The following is an 18,789-nucleotide window of genomic DNA, read 5'->3' as shown; positions in this document are numbered from 1 at the left end:
TGGCATAGAGATGCTATTAAAATCCATGGGACTGGGCAAGATGGCCAGGGGCATGAGTGGAGGTAGAGAAGAGGACCAGGAACTGAACCCCAGGGCACTCCTACATTAAGAGACCAGAAAGAAGAAAAAGACCCAAAAAAGAGGCTGAGAAGGAAGTGGCAGGGAACCCAGGGCAATGTGGTGTCCTGAAAGACGATGCTTTAAGCAGGAGAGGTCAGGAAAGGTGAAGACTAATAGTTGGCTGTTGGATTTGTATTGTGGGGGTCACTGATGACCACCATATGCTAGCCTCAGTAGAGTATTAGAGGCAAAGGTCTGGTTTGTGGCTGTTCAAGAGAGAATCTGAGGAGAAGAATTGCACATAGGGAGTATTAACAACACTTTTGAGTCATTTTACTGAAAGGGGAAGCAGAGAAATAGGAAATATAGAAATACATGTATTTTAATCTATAATTAGGGAATTTTAGACGTATGTATGTCATGGCTATATACAAAGTTGTACCAATATGTGCCATATGTATGTGGTGTGTGTATATCTGTATGTGTGTGTGTGTCTGTGTGTGTGTGTATACTTATTTTATATATACACATATATTCTGGTATGCAAACATATATATATATATATATATATATATATACACACATATGTGTGTGTGTGTGTGTGTGTGTGTGTATATATATATATATATATATATGTATAATGATTGGAATAACTAAACAGTGCTACTAAATTTTTTCCCTGGGAATAGTGGAAATGATTTTATTGGTAAAGACAGGTTTTTTTCTTAGTCAGTTTAGTGTTAATTCATTGAAGCTTTGATTATCTTTATTTCCAGGTTTAAGAAGTTTGATGACAAATACCTGCGTAAGCTTTTGATTCGGGAAAACCAACCCAAGTCAAGCATTGTGTCCTTATATAAAAAGCTTGAAATAAAACATGCCATTGAGATGGCAGAGACTGGGATGATAAGTACTGTCCCGTCTTACGCATCTCTAAAGTAAGTACTGTTTTGTAAATAAAAGTTACTATCACTAAGTATGTCCTTATAGTCTTTCAAAATCAGTAATAATAACAAACTTGACCTATGTCCAAGAGAGATACCTGATGACCTCACAGCAGAAGGAGATTCTGGTTAAAATGTGAAAGCCTAGAAATGTGGACGTTATGTTATGTTATGTCATGTCACTTCGTGTCACATTACATTATGTTATTTTAGAATTGATTAGTCAGAAAATACTTTGTCATGTTTAGGATAATTATGCGTTTATTATATTTGCTTTGGGTAATTCCATGCTTTTTGAAAGTAAATTAAAGCCTTTTTAGCAGGCATTTTGAAAGGGAATATTTTAAGATGTGTTATATTTGTTATTTCAAATATGCATGTAATTATATAGCTATTTCCTCATAGATTATTCACAGAATCATAGTTTAAGGCTTGGAAAGAACATTAGTGATCATCTGTTGCAGTGGTTCTCAGCCCAGGCTGAACATCAGAAACACCTTGAGAGCATTTAAATAATACAGATGCCTGGGCTCCAGCCAGACCAATAAAATCAGGATCTTTTGGTGTTGAGGCCCAGGAATAGGCATATTTATAAGTTCTTCAGATGTTTCTAATTCGCAGCCAGGATTGAGACTCTAAGACTATATGGTTTCATTTGTGAATTCTACCAAAAATTTAAGAAAGAAACAATACCATCTTACACAAACTCTTTCAGAAAGTAGAAAAAGAAGGAAAGCTTCCCAAATAGCCTTATTAGACCACCATAATTTTGATAGGGAACCTGACAAAGACACTTATAAGAAAGAAAAATTGCAGATATAATATGTCTGTAAAAATTCTAAACAAAATATTAGCAAACCAAATCCAGAGATAGATTAAAAAGGATATGAATCACAATAATTTTCAGTTTATTACAGAAATACAAAGATGGCTTAATGGTAGAAAATCAAAGTTATTCACCACTTTTATAGCATAAAGAAGAAAAATCATAGGTTATCATTTATCTGAAATAGAGGCAGAAAAATTGTTTGATGAAATTCAATATCGTCTTAGTTATTTTAAAAAATGTCTAAACAAAGAATAAAAGAAACTCTTCCTTAAGATGATAAAGTTTATTCACAAAACACAATCTTAGCAAATATAGTTTTTAATGTTGAAAGATTTAACCTGAGATCTGGAAGAAGGATGACTATTATTACTATTTCTATAAATATTTTACCAATGCTAGGTGGGAAAAAGAATAAAAAGATTAAGGACAGGAAACAAATAAGTAAAGCTATCGTTATTCACAAATAGCTTGATCGTTTTTACGGAAAATCCAAAAGAACCTGTAGATAAATAATTAGACATAATACGCAAATGTATCCAAGTTTCTGAATACATGGCAAGAAAGCAAATCAGGGGTAGTTTTATGAGTATCAACAAACAGAAGATGGCATTAAAAAAATGCTTAATGTAGAATAACATCATGAAACATCATGTATATCAGCATCAAACAATCATCAAAAAACACCAAACAGCAACATGAAATTTAGAGAAAATTTGCAAAACCTCTCACAGAAAGGCCAAAAAAGATAAGTTAAAGATTAAGAGAAAGCCTCAATATTGTAAAATTTTCCATTCTCTTCAAGTTGACCTATGAATTCAAAGCACTTCCATTCAGAATCCCAGGGTTTGTGTGTGTGTGTGTGTGTGTGTGTGTGAGATTAGACAATCTTGTCCTAAAATTTCTCTGTAAATGTAAAGGGCCAAAGTTAATCAAGATAATTTTGAAGAACAAATTTGGAAGATTTACTCTATTAAGTAACAAGACTTACTACAGAGCTACCATGATTGAGACAATGTGATACTGGGCCAAGACAAAAGGACAAACAGATCAGATCAAAATAAGAGTTTGGAAGAGACCCACCTGTATGTGGCCACTTAATTAATGACAAAGTCTACAGTACAAAGCAGTGGAGAAAAGATGGCTTTAAAAAAAATTGTCCTGGGTCATTTGATAATTAGGAAGTAAAATGATATTGAACAGTATTTCACATCGTATCAAGTCAAGGGATATTGTATATCTCAATGTGAGGAGTGAAACAATAAAGTGAAGATTATATAGAGAATGTCCTCTTAATGTTGTGATAGGGGAAGATTTCATTAAAGGAATGAAAAAGCAAACCACAAAGTGGGAAAAGATACTTGCCTCACAGAAAACTGACAAAGGTCTAAAAAAAAAGACAATCCTAAAAAAAAAAAATGGACAAGAGACTTGTTCAGGCATTTTACAAAATAGGATATTCAAATGTTCAATAATCATATGTGTTCCAAAATATATATATGAGATATCTTCATCGAAGCATTGTTTTTAATATCTGAAAATTGGAAATAAGCTAAATACCCATCAACAGTAAAATGGATAAATTTGGTATATCCATGTAATGGAATATTATACAATGATTAAAATGAATTAACTACAGCTACGTGCGATAAGACAGATGAATCTCCAACATAGTGCTAAACAAAAGAAGGTAAATTTAAAAGACCACATATTGTATTTAAAAGACTCCATTTATATAGAATTCAAATTCAGACACATCTATGAAATTAGAAGTTAGGAGAATGGTTATCTTTGGCAAAGAGGGAGTAGTGATTGGTTAGGGGACCACGAGTGGTTTCTGGGATTCTAGTTAATGTTCTGTTTTTTGGCTTGAGCAGTAGTTGCATAAGTACATTCACTTTGTGACAATTCATTGAGGTGTACATGTAAGATTCATGCACTTTTCTTTCTTTGTATTTTATTCTAATAAAAAGGTGTTAAGTATAAACAAGGGAAGTACTTGTGCACTTATCAGTAGAGTTATGCAAACATATGCTTGCAAAGACCTGATGGGAACATTGTACAAAAGAATCAGATGCCAAAAAGATTGTTACGTACTAACCTTATTTGTTTCTTCCAACTTTAAAATTCTGTGAATTAAATTTGCTAATCAAAAAACCTTACGAGAAAGCCGGAAAGCTGTCTAAACAACAATGTCTCAATCTAAAAATAAGCTTTTTAAAAATCATCTGAGCAATTGAGGTTGAGGCAAAAATGAATGATCTATATCTAGATAAGTCTGTCCTGCTGAAGCCAGAAATTTCTGTGTCCATTCCTTTGTGTGTATCCATTACCCATTGTGCATAGGTGCTTGCACCTAAGTAATTAGTGTTATAGTTGGTATACAGTAATAGCAAGTTTGCACTTAAAAAAATGTAAGAGAACTATGCTCCTTAATTTGTGTGTCCTTGCCCATCTTCTGTAAGATCTGCATTTATATATATTAACCTTCCTAACTTTAATTTATTTTCCTAATTTATCTTCTTATCTATTTATTTTATTTTTATCTATTTATATATTTTTGGAGGCCCCCTCAAAGCCTTTTTGAAGGAGTTAAACTATATAAATACAGTTGAATATCATTGGGTTTTTTACAGTAGTTATATTCTACAAAGTTTCTGTCAACACTGATTTGTGACTATTGAGTCATTGCTCCTAGGGGGAATACAGAAAATCCTGTGAGCCTCTAGTCACAATGTTTTCATCAGCTGATTAATACATAATCTTGTTTTATATATATTTCTGTTTAAAGACACCTTATTTAATAGATACTGTTGATTCATTATCATTGCACTCATGGCCAACAGCACCATAACTCATGCTTTAACAAAGCTTACCTAACACACATTTTCTCCAGAAGGCACATCACAGCCTTCTTTCACTTAGGAACATTAGACAGCACTTCAGAACTATGCTTAGGACCTAAAGCTCTAAAGGGAGAAATAGAGAGCAATACAGTGATAGTAGGGGATTTTAATACTCCACTTACATCAGTGGATAGAGCATCCAGACAGCAAATCATTAAGGAAACATTGGCCTTAAATGACATATTAGCCAGATCGACTTAAATACAGAATGTTCCATCCAAAAACAGCACAATATGCATTCTTGTCAAGTGCACATGGAACATTTTCCACGATAGACCATGTGTTAGGCCACAAAACAAGTCTTAATAAATTTAAGAGGATTGAAATATCAAGCATCTTTTCCCAACCACAATGATGTGAAACTAAAAATTAATTACATGAAGAAAACTGGAAAATTCACAAATATATGGAGGTTAAAAAACATACAGTTTGTTTGCATGAACAGCCAATTGGTCAAAGAAGAAATTAAAAAATACTTTGAGACAAACAAAAATGGAAATATAACATACCAAAATTTGTGGGATGCAGCAAGAGCAGTTCTAAGAGAGAAGTTCATAGCAATAAATGCCTACCTCAAGACACAAGAAAAGTCTCAAATTAAAAAACCTAACTTTACACCTCAAAGAACTAGAAAAAGAAAAACCAACAAAGTCTGAAGTTAGCAGAAGGACAAAGGTTAGAAAGAATAGCAAAGATTAGCAGAATAACAAAGATTAGAACAGAGAAATAAATGAAATAGAGCCTAAAAAGACAATAGAGAGGATCAATGAAACTAAGAGCTGGTTCTTTGAAAAGATAAACAAAATTGACAAGCCTTTAGCGAGACTCACCAGAAAAAAAAGAGAGAGGACTCAAATAAATAAAATCAGAAATGAAAGAGGAGGTGTTACAGTTGATGCCACAGAAATACAAAGGATCATAAGAGAATGCTATGAACAATTATACACCAACAAGTTGGACAACCTGGAAAAAATAGATACATTCCTAGAAATATACAACCTACCAAGACTGAATCATGATGAAATAGAAAATCCAAACAAACAGTTACTAGTAAGGAGATTGAATCTGTAATCAAAAACCTCCCGATAAACAAAAGTCCAGAACCAGACAGCTCATTGGTAAATTCTACTAAACATTCTAGGAAGAATAAACCCCAATCCTTCTCAAACTTTTCTAAAAAATAGAAGAGGAAGGAATTCTTCCAAACTCATTTTATGAGGCCAGCATTATTCTGATATCAAAACCAGATGAGGAAACCACAACAAAAGAAAATTGCAAGCTTGCTTCGTTTTATTGTGCTTTGCTTGATTTGCTTCACAGATATTGCATTTTTTACAAGATTCCCCACCAGCAAATAGATTGTGACTCACTGAAGGCTCAGATAATGGTTAACATGTTTTAGCAATAAAGTATTTTTAATTGAGATATGTGCATTGTTTTTTTAGACATAATGCTATTGCACACTTAGACTACAGTGTGGTGTAGACATAACTTTTATATGCACTGGGAAACCAAAGAATTTGTGTGACTCACTTTATTGTGATATTGGTTTTACTGCAGTGTTCTGGAGCTGAACCTGCAATATATCCAAGGTCTGCCTGTACAGGCCAATTTCCTTGATGAATAAAGATGCAAAATCTCGCAAGAAAATATTAGGGAATTCAACAGTATATTTAAAAGGTCATACACCATGATCAAGTGGGATTTATTCCAGGGATGCAAAGATGGTTTAACGTCTGCAAGTCAGTCAATGTGATATACCACATTAACAAAATGAAGGATAAAAATAACATGATCATTTTAATAGGTAATAATTTTAATAGTTGATAATAATAATAATAAAAACTCCCACATAGCCAAAGCATTCTTGAGAAAGAAGAACAAAGCTGGAGGCATCATACTCCCTGATTTCAAACTATATTACAAAGCTATAGTGATTAAATCAGTATGGTATCAGCATAAAAACAGACACATAGATCAACGGGACAGAATAGAGAGCCCAGAAATAAACCTGAGCATATAGGGGCAATTAATTCACAACAAAGGAGCCAAGAATATACAATGGGGAAAGGACAGTCTCTTCAATAAATGATGTTGCGAAAACTGGACAGCCACATGTAAAAGAATAAAATTCAGCCACTGTCTTATACCATACACAAAAATTAACTCAAAATGGATTAAAAATGAACATAAGACCTGAAGCCATAAAGCTCGTAGAAGAAAACCTTGGCAGTAAGCTCTTTGACATAGGTCTTGGTGACAGTTTTTTGAATCTGACATGAAAAGCAAGAGCCACAAAAGCAATAATAAACAAGTGGGCCTACATCAGACTAAAAAGCTTCTGCACAGCAAAGGAAACCATCAACAAAACGGAAAGGCAGCCTACTGAATGGTGTAAAATATTTGCAAATCATATCCAAAAGACATGCAAAACTCATACAACTCAATAGCAGAAACACAATCCAATTAAAAAATGAGCAGAAGATCTGAATAGACATTTTTCCAAAGAAGAAATACAAATGGCTAACAGGCACATGAAAAGATGCTCAACATCGTTAATCATCAGGGAAATGCAAATAAAAACTACAATGAGATGTTACCTCACACCTGTTAAAATGGCTATTACCAAAAAGAAAAAGAAATACAAGTGTTGATGAGGATGTGGAGAAAAGGGAACCCTTGTGCACTGTTGGTGGAAAGTAAATTTGTGCAGCCACTATGGAAAATAGTAAGGAGGTTTCTCATTAAATTAAAAATATGATTCAGCAATTCCACTTCTGGGTATTTATTGGAAAAAATGAAAACACTAACAAAAAAGTATACACACCTCCATGTTTGCTGCAGTATTATTTACAGTAGCCAAGGTATAGAAACAGCCTGTGTCCATTGATAGATGAATGGATAAAGAAATTGTGGGGTGTGTGTGTGTGTGTGTATATATATATATATATATATGTATGTATGTATATATACAATGGAATATTATTCAGCCATAAAAAAGAATGCAGTCTTGCAACAACATGGATGAAATTTGAGGGCATTATGCTGAGTGAAATAAGGCAGGCAGAGAAAAACAAATACCATATGATCTCTCTTACATGTGGAATCTAAAAAAAAAAAAAAGAAAAAAAAACCAGGGCCAGCCCTGTGGCCCAGTGGTTAAGTTCAGCATGTTCTGCTCCTGTGGCCTGGGTTCATGGGTTCAGATCCTGGGTGCAGACCTATACCACTCATCAGCCATGCTGTGGTGGACACCCACATGTAAAGTAGAGGAAGATTGGCACAGATGTTCGCTCAGGGCCAATCTTCCTCACCAAAAAAGAAAGAAAGAAAGAAAAAAAAGTTCCATAAACAGACTCTGAAAACTTGTCCATGATTAAACCTATCGTGAATAATTTTGACACTCAAATAAGAATTTTAGAATTTTGAATTATTTTAAAATATTGAATAATTCCTATGTTATTCTTTAAACTGATTCTTCTTCTTAAATAATATCTCTAAGAAAGAAAACTGATGATCCCAATATTTGTGGAATAGTAAAATATTCTTTTTCTAAACTTTCACAGTGACTGTCGTGAAGAAAAAATAAGGAAGCTGACACCTGGTGAAATGGATGAAATTCGAGAGATATTATCAAGAAATCTTTATCAAATCCGTCAGCGAGTGAGAATATTTTATTTAGCGAAATGTCTACTGAACTTTGGCTGAAAATCTGTCTTGTGATTTCATACTATCCACTTTTAGTGGATATTGCCCAACCATTATGCCATCCTCTGCAGGCCCCTCACCAGGCATCTTCTCTTCTATCAGACTCCGCTTCACAGTGTCTTGTCTCGTCAGGGTACCATTCTCCTCCCAGACTCCAGGGGTAAAACCTGGAGTTGCCTTGAAGTTCTGCTACTATTGACTTAGAGATACAAAAAAAAATGTGTTAACCAATGGCGAAGAAAGTAATTGATTGCTCTTTTTATTTTTTTTAATGATATAATAGCTTTATAGCTTGGAAGACTTTTAAAAATGTATTTAATCTTCTTTGTTATTTGTATGATGCTATAGTTTCTTCCTTTAATGTATCTTCTGAGTCACTTTTTTCCCTGCATTTCCATTGTTAACACCTCATTCTAATAATTTGCTAGTAATCTAGCTAACACGTAGAGAGCGGTGGGTTTTTTTTTCTTTTGCTAAGCCCCGTTTCATGCATTGCGTCTATTAACTCGTTTAATCCTTAACAAGTGGTATTTCTATTGTCTCCTTTTTATGGATGAAGAAATTGGGGTACAGAGGCATTCAGTGGCACACGGGCCACACCACCTGTCAGGAGTCCTCCTCACTCCTGTCGGGGTCATTTCTGTAGCTTCTTATCTGATCTCCCCAAAGGCTGTCCCCATTCCATCCTACATTACTGTTGCGCCACCCTTTTCCTAAAGCACCTTTTAATGGCAGCATTCTCCTGCTTAAAATGAAACAGAACAACAGTTGTGGCTTCCAGGCTAGATATTCTTTCAGAATTTGGGATCTCTATTTCCAGGTTCCACTTTATCCAACTTATTTGCACGTCTCCCTCACCCACCCACCCCAAACCCCCTGGAGGGTGCTGTCTTCATTCCTTGGCCTGTGTTGCTCTCTTTTCTGTCTCCACTTGGAATGTCCCACTGCTTCCTGTCAGCCGATCCATATTCTCCAATTGTTAAGGTTTCCCCAACACCCTCATATCGCTGCCAGCCTTGGGGAATAAATGCGATAGCACTTGGAGCTCGTGGTGTACCACATAATTTTAGCGCTCAATTTCAGGAGTTCATACTATTTTGTTAGCTTTAAATGCCCAACTAGTCAATTTTTCAAGGCAGGAATTGAGTATTGTTCTATATTACTTTCGGTAATCTCTACTAGGCCTAAGATAGTTCTGGACACTTGGATATTTCCAAGAAGTAGACATTAATTCTATCAGAAAATGAACTTAGTTACTAATTATAACGTATTATAGGAAAGAGATTTCTATATAGCTTATAAAACTAAAAAGGCATGCCATGGACAGCCCTAGTTTATACATTTTGCTGCTTCAAAGACTAGGACATGGTCATTGCTGGTGGTGGCAGCGGCCTTTTCAATTTGACAACCCCGTTGAGAAGAGGAAATGTTCTTATAAGTTAATCAAAGGGACATGGCTCCACCAAGTGGTTCAAAGTGGTTTGTTTTTATGCCAGTAATTACTATTCAACAGAGAATGTATGAAGATCGCTTGTATCATTTTTCCCCAGATGCTAATGATGGGTCAATACATATAAAGTACTTCCGGGTAGACAGAGGTGCTTGATGAGTTCAACTGCTTTTCTCATTTATAAAGATCATACTTTTCAATGAAAAACAAACTTATTCACTGACTTTTATTAGAAGATGAATGCTTTCAAAATTTGAAAGAATGTGAACTTTCATACTTTTTCTTTGCTCTGCACGTGAGTTGTTAAGTGGCTAGCTGAGGGGCAAGTCCACAGAAACATAGTGGATTCTGGAATTTCTGGAGCAGTGATCAGTTCTTTGTAACATTTCGCTTGTGTTTTCATTTCAGACTTTGTCCTACAACAGACACAATCTGACGGCCGACACGAGTGAGAGACAAGCCAAGGAGATTCTGATCCGCCGAAGGCACAGTTTGCGAGAGAGCATTAGGAAAGACAGCAGCTTGAACCGGCAGCACAGGGTAACCGGAGCTTGTGCCTCTGGGGTGGAGACGGCGTCCAAGAGCAGAGTCCACAGCTGTGCCAGAGGCTATGTGGGCAGAATGGCTGCTGAGGGTTGATTCACAGGAGTTCTGGAACGGGGTTAATGATAAAGTCTGTTCAGACATTTCTTGAACACTGACTGTGTTCCAGGCACTGGCCCAGGCACTTGGAATACTTGGTGAACAAAACTGACAAAGATCCCTTGCCTTGTAGGATTCATATTCTAATGGGGAGAAAGCGATCAGCAATAGACAGGATAAATAAATTATCTGTTGTGTTAGAAGGCGGTAAGTGCTCTGGAGAAAAACAAACCAAAAAGAGCTGAGGAAGGAAGTTGGGAGCGCAGGGAAGTTACAGTTTTAAACAGACAGGCTGGGCCAAGCTTCATTTGGGAAGTGATATTTGTGCTTTCCAGGGCGAGGTCCAGCCCGAGGCGGGGCAGCTGGCCTGCATGTGGTGGGATTCCAGGAGGGCCCCAGGGCCTGGGGGAGCGCTGTTCCCAGTGCAGTTTGCTCAGCATTTCATGTGGTCCAGGGCATCATCAATAGATGAGGAAAGCCCTTTCAAAATGATACTATGATTGACTGATGTAACATAGCAGGCATTGCATCTCCTTTTTAATAATATTCTGTATTGGGTCATCACAGATCAAAGAGGTTATGTGTCAACAAGATTATCCTCTTTTTATGTGTGAAATGTGGTAGCATCCATTAAAAATTAATTTCTGGAGACTGTGGTATTAGAAATGTGAGCGAGTTAGCTATAGAAATACTTTTTGTTTGATTTTCAAGAGATTAAAATAAATAAAACTTAACTATGCTACATTTTTCATATATCTTCTTCCCCATACATACAGGTTCGGAGTCTTTTTTAGTAATACTCCTGTAAACAGGTGTTTCCGTAGCTTTTCTTGAAGAAAACCCAGTGGTTTTCACACCTTGTTTCTAATGGTCCCATTTTATTTCCCTTTTCCTTAGGACTTATTTTCATTATATTTTAGAAGAGATTTAGTTATTTTAAATAAAATAGCTATTGCTGAAAACTTTATTCCTCATCCTACAGCCCCTCACAAAATAATTCTGGAATCAGAACTAAAATTTTAGTTTTTAACAACGTTTGCCATAAAATTTTAAATAATAAATTAACAATAAAATTAAATGATAAATGACATCTGCATGGTCTAAATAAGGTTTTCTATTTCTTTTACAGGCTTCCACTTCGACCTCCCGGTATTTATCCTTACCAAAAAATACAAAGCTTCCAGAAAAGCTACAGAAGAAAAAGAACGTTTCTAATGCAGGTAATGAATACAGTCAGAGTAGACTTTAAACTTCTTTACTAATGTTTATAAAATAAAAACATTTCCCCCTTCTTCTTCATTAAGGACAATGACTTCAGTAGTTTGCAAATCTGAAATAATAATATGGTGACCTTTTATTAGCATTACATGATTTTTGAGTGGAGTTCTGTGCACATGATAAATAGTTCAGTTGTTTATTTTCCATGATGATTCTATCTGATAGAGCAAAAGCAAATATTGTCACCATGTGGTTAGTGAACAGGTAGATAGAAAGTTTTAAATCTTCAACGGTTTAAATTTAATTCAATAATTCTTACAATATTTCTAAGGTAAATGTTTACAATAATTCTAACGTATTTTCCTAAAGGCAACCATAAATTTTACTTCTGGCTATAATGATTAAAGCTTTGACATGATTGCTAAGACCTCTTTCTTTGATGGTAATCTTTATGTGGACTCCAACCCATTTTATGTGAGCCCTAGAAGACACGTTAGGGTATCATGTTATTAAAATGTGGGATGTAAGAATAATAGCCCTCCCCTCTTTTTTTTACTTGTTTATTTAATTAACCAAGAAGAGAAAAGTCTAATGATGGCTAGTGGTATTGGAGGGTGAGATGACAAATGAGAAGGGAGGAAAAGGGAGCACTGACTATTTGAACAGTGGGCCATGTTACCACCGTGTGCCTATCAAAAATGCTCTCAGGGCCGGCCCCTTGGCTGAGTGGTTAAGTTTGTGCGCTCTGCTGCAGGCGGCTCAGTGTTTCGTTGGTTTGAATCCTGGGCACGGACATGGCACTGCTCATCAAACCACGCTGAGGCAGCGTCCCACATGCCACAAGTAGAAGGACCCAAAATGAAGAATATACAACTATGTACTAATAGTTTTGGGGAGAAAAAGGAAAAAAATAAAATCTCTAAAATAAAAAACGCTCTCGGTTCCCAAGAATCTCAGGTCCCGGGCCAGCACCCATCGCTGTCCTACCCACAGGACTCCAGGACTTCAATTTTGACGATCACCTGGTTCTCAGCATGCCTCACCTCCTTCCATATTTGGAAGGTGCACCTTGTTGTGTTGACCCTTTTATGAAAATATAAAGGAAATAAACATAAAGGAAATAAACAAGGCTGTGTATGAGATTCCAGATCAAGACAAGAATCTTCATAAAAGCAGCTGATTATTGGCCTGCTTCCTGTGTGCCAGACACTAAGCTCAGCCCTTCTGGGGTCCTGCCTGTGGGGCGGGGAGAGCACAGCTGCTGCCGCACATAGTTGTAGTTTGATATCCGGTTCCACCACGTGCTACTGTCTCTTGAACCTCAGTTACTTCATCGGTAAAATGGGTGATTGTGAGGATTAAATAGGTTAATACATTTGAAGTGCTTAGTACAGTGTCTGGCACATAGTAAGTGCCTCAAAATTAGTATGAACACACTCTGTGGACAAAATGCTCAGGGAGATTATTCTCAGCTAGAGTTCTGGTGGGCCCTCTGACCGCTGCCCCCTCACGCCCAACCCCAGAGCCCGAGGGCACAGCTGTTGCAGGACCCATTGATGTGTTGCTTAGTCAGTCTCTTGTAGCACCATCTCCCTAAAATGCTAGCCTATGTCGTCCTTCTTTTGCTCTGTGGCAGATGGCAACAGCAGCGACTCCGACACGGATGCCGGGACCACCGTCCTCAACCTGCAGCCCCGAGCGAGGCGCTTCTTGCCAGAACAGTTCTCCAAGAAAGCGCCCCAGTCCTACAAAATGGAGTGGAAGAACGAGGTGGACGCGGATGCCGGCCGCCGGCAGCCCGGCACTCCCCCCGCTGCCCGCAGCAGAGACGACGGCACGCAGACCCCCGCCGTGCTCCGGCAGCCCCTCCTCTCCGAGGGCGACATCGGCCCGGCGGGGGAGGACAGTGAGGCTGAAGGCCTCCGCCCCAAGCCGCCACCCAGGCTGGTCCGAAGGGCGTCGGAGCCTGGAAACCGGAAAGCTCGATTCGGGAGTGAGAAGCCTTAATGGAAATGACCAGCGCAGCCCAGGTGGGGTGACCGAGCGGCGCCTGTGCTTGGTCCCTCGGCTTCCCGACACAGCAGTGGACTCCACGTAGAACCCTCTAGGCATCGAAATACTTTGGGTAGTAGAGTCATGCCGTTGATTAAGGGACGAGTGCTTATTCCAAGAAGAAGAAAATTCAAAGAAAGTGTCTTATGATTTGTTGCTAGAAATTGTATTCTTTGCAAGCCTAAAGAAAAAAAAATGTGTGCCTTTATTGAACTTGAATGACAGAACTTGAAATTTTTAACACACCCTTGTTGGTGAAAATTTTAATATATACATATATGTCAAATTTTATTTATGAAAAAATATGTATATGTAATATAAAAAGTATAAATTAGTTTTTAAGTGAATGGCACTAAAAATTCTCAGAACATCTTTCCAAGGTGTAAAGGGCGGCTCCTGGGGGCTGGTGGGCCACCAGCTCAGAGTCAGGCATTTTCCTCTCCTGAGCTGATGACCAGTTGGTAAAGGAAGGCACAGCAAAGAGCCGAGACTCAGACTGGGAGACAGTCGGAACATGGAGGCAGGTGAGGTGGCCTGGCTCCCAGAGTGCAGATTCCTGTGAAAAGATTCAGCTGCTTTTTAATTTGTTCCTCATTCTACCATGTGTTTGGGGGTGACAGATAGATTCCATCTTCCTTTTGTGTTTAAATGGGGCAGATAGAAAGGCTGGGTGAAACCAGCTTAAGGTGTGTAACAGACTTGGTGGCAGCTTTTGATGAAGTTCCACCTGGGGGGAGGTAGGGCAGAGCCTGCTTACAACTTGTTGGCAGGTTTTATATTGTGCAATACTGGGAGGAGGATGCAGGAGATTCCCTTTCATGCTCACCTACGACCACCTACTTTAGAATTTTTCTGTAGAACATTCTAGAACTTTGAACCCATGTCAGAGGCTCTAAGCAGACAAGGATGAACCTTTATATAAGCAGTATTCCAATGTGTAACAAATTGATGAGATTTCAGGTTTTGGATTTTGTTCAGGAAGCACTTTGGAAAATGTGAGAGGTTTATTTTTTTGCACTAGTCTCTGATTTGTTACCTCACCCCCTCAATAAAGTAGTAACTCAGATTCGTCCTGTAAAAATGGATTCTACTCATCTGAGCACTTTTAAAAGTACAACAGAAAGACAAGATGTGGAACATAATCCTTCAAGGTTAGTATTTGAATCTCTGTCTCTTAAACTGTAGATTTCATTGGCCTGTCATTCTTTCTGAAAACCCTTCTTTAAAACTTGACTAGAACAAGACTAAATTTCTGAGTTTAGATATGAAATGAAGCCACTCATGTAGTCCCTTGAATTCACATTGGGGATACAGCAAAGGACACAAGTGACCACAGTACTATTGGTGGGAAAACATGAAATAATTAAACAAAACGATACAGGACTTCAAGATTCCTGTCACTGGCTCTCTATCCCCACTTCTACCCCACAATGTGGAGAAGTAAATCTTCTAGCCTTTTTTCTCAAGTTCTAAAATCTTGGAATACTGCTGGATTGTTGGGCATGGGACTGAAGGATGGATAAACACAAGGCACAAATTTGTAAAGAACACCGTTTCTTTCCCAAACTCTCCCAAGCTGATTAGTGGAAAGCAGTGTAGGCACAATTTGAAAACAACAAGCTTAGAACTCTGTGCCAAAAATCTCAATTTTAAATAAAAATATGTAAAGATATATATTTCATCTGCTGAAAAGAAACTGACTTTTAATTTAGAATTTTATTATAGGAATATGATTCATCAAGAGATATGATGTATATTTTTGAGAATGCCAAAAGTAAATTTTCAGAAGTTGTAGTTTATGAAATCTAAAAAGGAAGGTTGAAATGGAAAATGACCTTAAAGATAAATTTTCTGATTTTTCCTGGTGTCCTATATTAATAAATACTATGAGTCTGACTTTCTGAAACTGAAGGAGAAAACATGAAAATTTTTCTAACACTTCTTCTTGTTAAGCAGATAAACAAAATTCAGCTTTTGCTAATTAAAAGTTAGATAAAGAATTTGGATGACGTGTAAATTTCTAAAAAGGAGCACTTCTGTCATTTTATCTTTATTATCAGTTTAAATTTTTCTTTGTTGAATGACAAAAGCAATGAAAAATAAATTTGACTTCATTTAGCTTTTTCTCTATACTTTCTTCTTTTTTATAAAATTATCAAATTCTAGACACTGTGGACACTGGAGCTGAAACCCTTTACTATCATAACAATTTAAATTTCTGTAGTACAGAAACATCCCCAACCCTTTGTAAATGCCTCCCTTCATTCAAACAACACTTGATCCACCCCAAGTTCCCGTGTGAATATAGAGTTCTGATGGGTCTTTGGTGTTTGTTGTAACAAATTTGATTTGAACGACCTATAAGTGCAAAGCTAGGGCTTATTTCTTTATATTTAATGCTCAGGACCGACTGTTGGGAACAGTTACGTCAGTTAGCCAACGACTAGGAATTGGCCCCAAAGTCTGATACTTTTTAAAAACGTGTTTTGGGGGCCAGCCCAGTGGTGTAGTGGTTAAATTTGAGTGCTCTGCTTCGGTAGCCCAGGGTTCACAGGTTTGAATCCCGGACATGCATATAGACCAGGCTGTGCTGGCGTCCCATGTAAAATAGAGGAAGACTGGCATAGATATTAGCTCAGCGACAATCTGCCTCAAGCGAAAAGAGGCAACATTTATTTATATAAAAAGCATAGAGAAGCACAGTTATTTATTACATGTCTCAGCATGTTTTGCATTTGTTGCACTGCCCAAATCATGTTTATGTTAAAACCGGCATTTCATAAACAATTATGAGAACTGTAATATTTTGTTAGTTCAAAGTTCACACTTGACTTTATTCTTTTTTTCCAGTTTTATTGAGAAATAATTGATATACATCACATACACCATGAACTTATAATGTCTAAGTTTAAGGCATACAGCATGATGGTTTCATTTACATATATTGTGAAATGATTATCATGATAGGTCCAGCTAACATCCATTTTCTTATACACAGTAAAAAGAGAAGAAAGATGTAAAAAGGAAAAAAAAATTCTCCTTGTGATGAGAACTCTTAGCAGACTATTTTTTTTTATTTATTTTTTTATTGTTTTTAAAGATTTTATTTTTTCCTTTTTCTCCCCAAAACCCCCCGGTACATAGTTGTGTATTCTTCGTTGTGGGTCCTTCTAGTTGTGGCATGTGGGACGCTGCCTCAGCGTGGTCTGATGAGCAGTGCCATGTCCGCGCCCAGGATTCGAACTAACGAAACACTGGGCCGCCTGCAGCGGAGCGCACGAACTTAACCACTCGGCCTACGGGGCCAGCCCCTCTACTTGCATGTTTTTATGCCAGTACTTTACTGTTTTGATGACTGTAGCTTTATAGTATAGCTTAAAATCAGGAAGTGTGATACCTTCTGCTTTGTTCTTCTTTCCCATGACTTCATAGGCTATGCAGGGTTTTTTCTGATTCCATATAAATGTTAGGAGTGTTTTTACTTCTGTAAAAAATGCCATTGGAATTTTGATAGGGATTGCATTGAATCTATGGATGGCTTTTGGTAGTATTGACATTTTAACAATGTTAATTTTTCCAATCCATGAACACAAGATACCTTTCCATTTTTTGTGTCTTCTTCTGTTTCTTTCATCAATGCCTTGTAGTTTTCAGCATAGAGATCTTCCACTTCCTTAGTTAAATTTATTTCTAAGTATTTTATTGGTTTTGATGCTATTGTAAATGGAATCAATTTCTTTATTTCTTTTCCAGAAATGTTGTTGTGTATAGAAATGCTACTGATTTTTGTGTTAATTTTGTATCCAACTTTACTGAATTCATTGATTAGATCTAAGTTTTTTGGTTGAGTCTTTCTTTGGGATTTTCTACATAGAAAATCGTCATCTGCGAATAGAGATGATTTTCCTTCTTCCTTTCCAATTCTGATAACTTGTATTTCTTTTACTTGCCTGATTGCTCTAGCTAGAACTTTAGTACTATGTTGATTAGGAGTGATGAGAGTATACAGACTTGTCTCGTTCCTGATCTTAGAGGAAAAAACTTTATTTTCTAAAGAGTGAGATTCAAGAGATTTCTTTGTCCAGTTGAGTTGTTAGCATCATCTGTTGAGACCTGAGTACTGTATGTTGATTCCCTTCATCAACCTGAACAAGAAAGCCTCATGAGTCAGGACTGTCTGGCGATCAGGAGTTTTTCTGTTCGTTTTTTCACTATTAGAGCAAACACGTAGCTTGCTGGTACTTTATAGTCCTCATTTTAACCAGGCCCTTTCTTCAACCCACTTGTCAGGCAAGCAAGAGCTGTGTTTGGGTAACTGCTGCCCAGCAGTCACCACAGCTTTGTCCAAGAGAAATCGCACTTCCCTTTAGAATTCTTTCCAATGTCATTCAGGCACCACAGAGATGTGATGAAACACCCACATGGCTTTTGAAAATCTTTAGTGTTGTGCTGGCACATAGTTTTTCAATCCCTTTTGTTTTGTTTTCTAATTTTTTCAAATAGAATTTTACTGCCTCTAAGAATAAACTGTGGGTCAGTTCTCTTACCTGTACCGTCAGGGAATGAGTTTTTTGCATATAGTTAACATACCTAATGCAAAGAGATTATCAACTTTTCAGTATAGACAGCATATGATTTTGAATGGTTCAGAACCGACTTGTGGGTACTTCTGTATGTTACAGTAGTTTTATGGGGTTCTGTTATCCTTGTAGGGTATAGAAATGTCCCTCGATGAGATGCCCACTAGACAGAATGACAGACACCAGAATGACAGACACACTGATGGTGTTTTTTTTTTTTATTTTCACTACTATGACAGAATTTTTTCAATTAGTCAAATGTTTTTCTTTTTTCTTTCATTGGATCCTGTTGAGTCGTAAGTACAAGTGGTAACTAAATGTCTAATTTAAATGCGGCTCTCTGCATCCAGTTATGGTAACTCTGCTTGCCAAACAGAAATTTGATATATGTACACTGATGAAG

At 37.1% G+C, this 18,789-nt stretch overlaps 1 protein-coding gene across 1 annotated transcript in view; it reads left to right on the top strand.

The window, feature by feature from the left end:
* The window catches only part of SLC9A2 (solute carrier family 9 member A2), an 88,518-nt gene extending 74,325 nt beyond the window's left edge, over positions 1-14,193 (top strand). The window contains exons 8-12 of the mRNA XM_014854121.3: positions 837-998; positions 8,303-8,399; positions 10,303-10,434; positions 11,666-11,756; positions 13,391-14,193. Of these exons, the coding sequence (XP_014709607.2) occupies positions 837-998; positions 8,303-8,399; positions 10,303-10,434; positions 11,666-11,756; positions 13,391-13,761 (853 nt within the window). The 3' untranslated portion in view covers positions 13,762-14,193. The remainder of the gene's footprint in view (positions 1-836; positions 999-8,302; positions 8,400-10,302; positions 10,435-11,665; positions 11,757-13,390) is intronic.
* Positions 14,194-18,789: the final 4,596 nt, after the last annotated feature.

The sequence above is a fragment of the Equus asinus genome, chromosome 6 (assembly GCF_041296235.1).
Source record: "Equus asinus isolate D_3611 breed Donkey chromosome 6, EquAss-T2T_v2, whole genome shotgun sequence".
NCBI classification, from domain to species: domain Eukaryota; kingdom Metazoa; phylum Chordata; class Mammalia; order Perissodactyla; family Equidae; genus Equus; species Equus asinus.
Note: the sequence above shows the minus strand (reverse complement) of the source record. Positions and strands in the feature narration are given on the sequence as shown.